Source organism: Danio aesculapii, chromosome 23 (assembly GCF_903798145.1).
Source record: "Danio aesculapii chromosome 23, fDanAes4.1, whole genome shotgun sequence".
Lineage (NCBI taxonomy): Eukaryota > Metazoa > Chordata > Actinopteri > Cypriniformes > Danionidae > Danio > Danio aesculapii.
In genome coordinates, this window is record NC_079457.1 from 47,616,181 (window position 1) to 47,624,136 (window position 7,956).

The 7,956-nt window shown below is 40.8% G+C and overlaps 1 protein-coding gene across 1 annotated transcript in view; it reads left to right on the top strand.

Annotated features, from left to right (window-relative positions):
* Nucleotides 1-7,658, top strand: part of prdm5 (PR domain containing 5) — a 140,979-nt gene extending 133,321 nt beyond the window's left edge. Inside the window, exon 16 of the mRNA XM_056449460.1 lies at nt 5,198-7,658. Within this exon, the coding sequence (XP_056305435.1) occupies nt 5,198-5,362 (165 nt within the window). The 3' untranslated portion in view covers nt 5,363-7,658. The remainder of the gene's footprint in view (nt 1-5,197) is intronic.
* Nucleotides 7,659-7,956: the final 298 nt, after the last annotated feature.

A 7,956-nucleotide genomic window follows, 5' to 3' on the forward strand; every position in this document is an offset into this window, starting at 1 on the left:
GGGAAGAAAGGGGATTTAAGTGACTTTAAACGTGGCATGGTTGTTGCTGCCAGACAGGCAGAGGTCAGAGGAGAATGGCCAGACTGGTTCCAGCTGATAGAAAGGTAACAGTAACTCAAATAAGCACTCGTTACAACTGAGGTCTGCAGAAGAGCATCTCTGAACACACAACACGTCCAACCTTGAGGCGGATGGGCTACAGCAGCAGAAGACCACACCGGGTGCCGCTCCTGTCAGCTAAGAACAGGAAACTGAGGCTACAATTCACACAGGCTCACCAAAACTGGACAATAGAAGATTGGAGAAACGTTGCCTGGTCTGATGAGTCTCCATTTCTGCTGCCACATTCAGATGCTCGGCTCAGAATTTGGCCTCAACAACATGAAAGCATGAAAGCATCCTGCCTTGTATCAACGGTTCAGGCTGGTGGTGTAATGGTGTGGGGGATATTTTCTTGGCACACTTTGGGTCCATTAGTACCAATTGAGCATCAACGCCACAGCCTACCTTAGTATTGTTGCTGGCCATGTCCATCCCTTTATGAGCACAGTGTCTGCATCTTCTGATGGCTACTTCCAGCAGGATAACGCACCATGTCATAAAGCCTGAATCATCTCAGACTGGTTTCTTGAACATGACAATGAGTTCACTGTACTCAAATGGCCTTCACAGTCACCATATCTCAATCCAATAGAGCACCTATGAGATGTGAAGGAAAGGGAGATTGGCGTCATGAATGTGCAGCCGACAAATCTGCAGCAACTGTGTGATGCTATCATGTCAATGTGGAGCAAAATCTCTGAGGAATATTTCCAGTACCTTGTTGATTCTACGCCATGAAGGATTAAGGCAGTTCTGAAGGCAAAAGGGGGTCCAACTCGCTACTAGTAAGGTGTACCTAATAAAGTGGCCGGTGAGCGTATATACTGTATGCTGGAGCAGATTCTCCAACAGCTGACACACACATACGCACACATTCTCACAGCGAGATACTGAGACTAATAAGTGGTCTATCGGGGTGTTAAATGTTTCTCCATGCTGTCTAAATAAACCGTTGGAGTGATTTGATGAAGACAGTGGCAGCTGTGAGGTTTCTCTCTGTGTCTCTTCATGGAGATCAACAATATTGAGTGTTCCTGCAGAGATCAAGATGATTTATCATGTGAAATAGAGTGTGTGTGTGTGTGTGTGTGTGTGCGTGTTTGAGTAGGTGTAAGTGCATGCGTGTGAGTGGGCAAATGTGTATGTGTGTATGGGTCTGTTTGCATGTGTGTGTGTGTGTGTGAGAGAGAGAGTGAGTTAACCTGTGTGTGTGTTCTCATGTGTGTGTGAGTGTGTATGCATGCGAGTGTGCATGTGTGTGATTGTGTTCGTATGTGTGTTTGTGTATGTCTGTGTGCATGTGTGTGATGTGTTTGTGTGTATGTGTGTGCGCGCGCATGTGTGCGATTGTGTTTGTATGTGTCTTGAGTGCGTTTGTGTATGTCTATTGGTGTATGTGTGTATGCGTGTGTGATTGTGTCTGCATGTGTGTGAGTGTGCATGCGGGTTCATGTATGTGTGTGCGTATAAGTGTGTCAATTTGTGTGAGTGTGTGTGTGTGCTGCATGTGTGTGAGTGTATGTTAGTGTGTGTGTGTATGCGTGTGTCATTGTGTCTGCATGTGTGTGAGTGTGCATGCGTGTTCATGTATGTGTGTGCGTATAAGTGTGTCAATTTGTGTGAGTGTGTGTGTGCTGCATGTGTGTGAGTGAATGTGAGTGTGTGTGTGTGTGTGTATGCGTGTGTGATTGTGTCTGCATGTGTGTGAGTGTGCATGTGTGTTCATGTATGTGTGTGCGTATAAGTGTGTCAATTTGTGTGAGTGTGTGTGTGCTGCATGTGTGTGAGTGAATGTGAGTGTGTGTGTGTGTGTATGCGTGTGTGATTGTGTCTGCATGTGTGTGAGTGTGCATGCGTGTTCATGTATGTGTGTGCGTATAAGTGTGTCAATTTGTGTGAGTGTGTGTGTGCTGCATGTGTGTGAGTGTATGTTAGTGTGTGTGTGTATGCGTGTGTGATTGTTTCTGCATGTGTGTGAGTGTGCATGCGTGTTCATGTATGTGTGTGCGTATAAGTGTCAATTTGTGTGAGTGTGTGTGTATGCTGCATGTGTGTGAGTGTATGTGAGTGTGTGTGTGTGTATGCGTGTGTGATTGTGTCTGCATGTGTGTGAGTGTGCATGCGTGTTCATGTATGTGTGTGCGTATAAGTGTGTCAATTTGTGTGAGTGTGTGTGTGTATGCTGCATGTGTGTGAGTGTGCATGTGTGTTCATGCATGTGTCTGTGTGTGTGTGTGTGTGTGTATAAATGTGTTTGAATGTGTCTATTTGTGTGCGTACTGCATGCTTGTGAGTGCTAATGTGCGTGTGTGTGCTGCATGCCTGAGTGTTTATGCATGTGTTTGTGTGTGTTCATGCGTGTGTGTGTGTGTGTGTGTATCTGTGTGCTGCATGGGTGCAAGCGTTCATGTGTGTCTGTGTGTGTGTGTGTGTGTGTGTGTGTGTGTGTGTGTGTGTTTGTGTGCGCGTGTGTGTGTGTGTGTGTGTGTGTGTGTGTGTGTGTGTGTGTGTGTGTGTGTGTGTTGTGGCATCAGGCCTCTGCTTTGACTGCAGGATTGAGCTGAATGTGATTTACTGCTGGGTTTGGCTTCAGTTTGCTAACTGGCTGTTTCTGAGTGTCTGTTTTGTTGGCAGTGCTGTTTCCAATGGTTCTGCAGTGCGTGTGTGTGTGTGCGTGTGTGTGTGTGAAGGCCTCAACCAGCAGCATATGGCATAGTGAGCAGATCTGAGTCTGCTGTTCAGTGTTCTGGGTTCAGGGCCTGGTGTTTGTGTGTTTGCTCCGCTTTCACATCCTCTTAGCGGCCGCAGGGCATGAAGTCATACTAACACACAAAACACCACAGTAAACAAGGCCTGCTCAATGGCCAAATCAAAACCTTCCTCTCATGGGCCGTGTCATGGCTTATGTAACAGAAACACACTTACGGCTACTGCACTGCAAAAAAACAGAGAGTTTGTGCTGTGTTTCTAGTCCAAATATCTAAAGATTCTTAAATCATGAAGCATTTCTAGACAAGCGCCACATAATGTTTTGCTTTTAGAAATAATAAGCTAAAAATATAGCTGGAAGCGTTTAAAGTGAGTAGGCTAGATTATTAAGACGTTTGTCATTACTTTAAAGGTGCAGTATGTAAGCTCGCCACCAAGTGGTTGAACTAGGTATTGCACTCCTGGATCAAAACACATTTTCACTCGGCTCCTCCTCTGGCGAGTGTACGCAAGTGCAGGTTACCAGATTGACGTGAGTGTGCCTGACTATCGAGCTTAAAGGCTGATTTAAGCCTAATTTGAAATGTTTTCTTACTAAAAGCATTGGAATATTTTCCATAATAAAAGGAGTTTTTGTCCTAACCAACACTTCAAATTGATATATTAGGCTTCAATTTCTCACAGCTGAACAACAGAAAACTGACAATGATCACCTCAGGTACACCTCATGTGCTTTATTCAATGTTAAATGCTAACAATGTGAGTTTGAATGCCAGTTTACATGACATTTACTGCCGTACTACTGAAAGCAGCAGCAGATAGTTCACTTCTGAGCTTGAAAATAAAATAAATCATCTGAAATTGAACTTTAGAACTGTGACTCAGTGCAAACCAACACATATCAGTGATTTAGCATCTACATTTAATCATGTTAAAGAGGTTTAATATGTATTAATTAGATTATTAACCTCACAGTTTCGCTGGAGTGCAGTGAGTGCACTATTCTGTGCTTCTGAATGGCTGTATTTACATTTCTGTCGTGTTTCGTCTGGTGCAAACAGCCAAATTGCTTATGACTGCAAATCTCCTCATGTAGCGTGTTGTTAGGACACGGGGTCACAATGTAACCTGCTCACCTAATGTTTACGCTCGTAATATTTATATTATTTGCTAATTAATAACCACCTCATGTGGAACTGAATCTGCATCTCATTTTGGAGTCTGCTACTGTCCACCGGAGGTCGCTTTTTCGGTAGTGGATGCACACTTTGAGAGTCTTTCTAAATGAATAAATGAAATAGGCTGTTTTCCAGCAAGGCAGCCCGGGGTGCTGAAATATAATTGGCTGAACTGGCATTGGGCGGGTTAAATGACCAAAACAAAGACAGCCGTTCTGGCACGTAATGCATATTTGTAAAGAGGAATATCTGACTTCAGCATTGATTTTCAGATAAACAAGAATGGTCACTTAGCATGTTTCTCATATATCTGCAAACATATAATGGTGTTTTATGCTTTAGAAGAGTCAAAAGCAGCACCTTTAAGCAATGAGGTAAATAAGATTTTAACCAGTTACTGTAATAATAAGTAAAAATGGAAAACAAAGTATATTTTTTGTATGAAAAAGATGAAAGAAACTCGTTACGTTTTGAACAAGAGATGGGAAAATTATGCCAGTTTACATTTTGGTATAATGTACGTTTTGGGTATTATATTAGTGGGTATTATAGAGCAGCTATTTCTTTAAGAAAATAATAAGCGTACATCTGCTTTTATTTGCATATTTAAATGAGTCAGCATCCGCTGTGTAAAACATATGACGGAATAGTTGGCAGTTCATTCCGCTGTGGCGACCTCTGATATATAAGAGACTAAGCCGAAGGAAAATGAATGAATGGCATCAACAATTGCAAGCCATTAAAATAACTTGTAATTATGAACAATACTGAATAATTAATTAATAAAAAATGACTGAATAATAAGACATATAAATGATGATTTCAATAGTTTATTAATCATTTACAGTACTAACTCATTCTGAATTATCTTAAAAACCTCCAACTATTAAATACAAATGGTTTGTAAATAATGTATTACTGAATTTAGTCATGAAAAATAAATTATCAAAGTATGAAAGTACAATAATTAGGCACATTATAAATGTGGTTTTAAGTTAAGAATTCAGCATTTGTAGCTGCAGTTATAAACTGCTTACTAACGTTTATTAATGTAGAGTAATGCTGAACAAATAATGAATTCACTAGATGTTAATGCTTAAAATGATTCATAGTGTGTAGTTATTATAAAGTGTTACCAATTTTTTTATTTACTTAGACTTTTTTAATCCTATGTGTAGTTCATTATTAGTATTTCTGTGTATTTCCAGGTGTGTGACCTGTCCTTCAGTTTAAAGAAGATGTTGATCAGACACAAACTCACCCATAATCCCAACAGACCGATGGCTGAATGCTCCCTGTGCCACAAGAAGTTCACCCGCAACGACTACCTCAAAGTGCACATGGAGAACGTCCACGGAGAGACCGAGGGATAAACTACAATACACTACACATGCTCACTTACGGGATAGTTCACCCAAAAATGACTTTTTTTTTCTCCAGTAGAACATTAACGAAGATTTTGCAAATAAATCCGTGGCGCTTGTTGATTTATAATGGCAGTGAATGGTGGCAGGTAACACATACAAACGAGTTCAAATCAAGTAACACATACAAACGAGTCCAAATCAATAGCCATGGCTCCTGATGACTTGTCTTTGAAGCCAAACAATCGCTTAATGTAAGAAATTGAACATTATTTACAATATTATCAGCTTTAATCTAGAGCAGGCATGTCCACGCTCGGTCCTGGAGGGCCGGTGTCCTGCAAAGTTTAGTTCCAACCCCAATCAGACACACCTGGGCTAGCTAATCAAGCACTTATTAGGCTTTCTAGAAACATCCGTGCAGGTGTGTTGAGGCAAGTTGGAGCTAAAATCTGCAGGACACCGGCCCTCCAGGACCGAGTTTGAACACCCCTGATCTAGAGTGAATGTAGTCCGGTTGTAGTCTGGTTGCTTTAATTACAAGCACGCCAAGAACTGTTTGAGCAGGCTGTAGATTAAAGCTAATATTATTGTAAATAATGTTCAGTTTCTTACATGGAGCATTGGTTTCGCTTCACAAGAGCTCAGTGTGTCATCAGAAGCCATGGCTATTGATTTGGACTCCTCTGTATGTGTTTATTTTTAATCTAATAAACCTGTCTCCATTTACAGCCATTATATCAATGACCAAGAACCACAAATTCTCAACTCAAAATCTTCTTTAATGTTCTACTGAAGACAAAAAGTCACCAAATCTTGGATGACTTGTGGGTAAATTAATAGGATACTTTCATTTCTGGGTGAACCATCCCTTTAAGCCAGGGGTGTCCTAACTCGGTCCTGGAGGGCCGGTGTCCTGCAGATTTTAGCTCCAACTTGCCTCAACACACCTGCACGGATGTTTCTAGAAAGCCTAGTAAGTGCTTGATTAGCTAGCCCAGGTGTGTCTGATTGGGGTTGGAACTAAACTTTGCAGGACACCGGCCCTCCAGGACCGAGCTTGGACATGCCTGCTTTAAGCCATATACAGTACTTGCTTTCAGACATAGGATGCCTACATCAAGAATCACCAGAGTTAAGGTACCTCCAGTGGAATTCGTGAATCCGCAGATCTGCTCAGCTTCATTAAACACCATTAAATCAGATTCAACGTTCAATCATATTTAAATCAAAGCATGAAAACGTGCAATTATGCAGAACTTCACGAGTGTATTCGTTATAATGCTCCATTTTCTTTTTCCTATTGATGTTCGTTCTTTTTGTACGTCAATATCAGTTGTTTCAGATTTGCTCAATCGTTACGAGATGTTGCGTGACCAAAAACACCACGTGCCAATTTTCTACGTTTTTGTTCTTGAAAGGAAAGCCGGTCAGCTGTATTATCCAGTATTTATCGTATATTGAGCGCTCAGGTTTGCATGAGGTTTGTGTTTGATCACCAGATTAACATCGAGTTGGGTTTCATATTTGATGGAAATGAACGATTGAATCTCTGATAGCCCTAATCTGCTCAGTCTGTTATTTTTTCAGTTTTTCTGGTCAAATAAACGTTATTTTTCCTGTCCCATACATCTGCAGGGCTGCGTAGAATACAGATTTACTTTAGTTAATGATAAACATTTGGTTCTTGGTAAACGGTTGGTGTCGGAGGAATCGGATGTGCTTTGATACTTGATTAGACATGCTCAGTCGGTGATTGTTCTGTAAAGCTGGTTACCATTGGTTCTAGCGTAATTAAAGCTTTAGTGTGGCTTTGGATAGAAAAGTAATTACTCATTAAGTTCCAGATCCAGAGCCAAATGCACAAATTCTTCCTCTGAACTATAGGAAGAAAACCCCTTAAGAAGGACGAATGGGGTAAGAATAAGCATGGATTCAATTTCCTTAAACGAAATAAAGTCCTCAGTAACGTGTGTGGAGCAAAGTACTGATGAATCTGTGATTGCTAAAGCTTTTCCTCAAAATTAAAGATGTATTGGTTGAGAATAAAGAGCAAGGAAGTATGCGTTATGCACATTTATTCAGCCCTAATGCTGAAGTAGTTGTTGACATTTGTCTAATCAGCTCATCAAATTGATTTATATTCACATTCGCAGTTTATTTAAGTCTGTGCTCAAGAATCGACTTCTTTCCTCTTGCCTTTTTCTCTCTAGTGTTAATATAACCTCTTTAAGCATGTGGGAGCGAACTCTTGTTGTATTAAGAGTCTTTATCTCTTATAAAAAGGAATGAGCAAGAATCACAACGGAGGATTTCGTCTTCTTTTTAAAACCATATCTTTCTGGCTCATGTAAAGGGCCTGAAGTGTAGGAGTAATGATGCTGTAAGTGGAAATATTACAGATTCTCCTTGCACACATCCATACATGCCCTACATTCAGTATATTTTTATTGCCCATACTCTTTTCCTATAGCCGTTTTATTCAGCAACATTACGCTTTATGAACATATATCTATGATGATGTTGTAGTTGAGACTAGTTTGATTTGAGTCGAGGTCCAGACCTGTCAGAGCTACAGTAAGGCTAAAACCTGAAGAGGACTA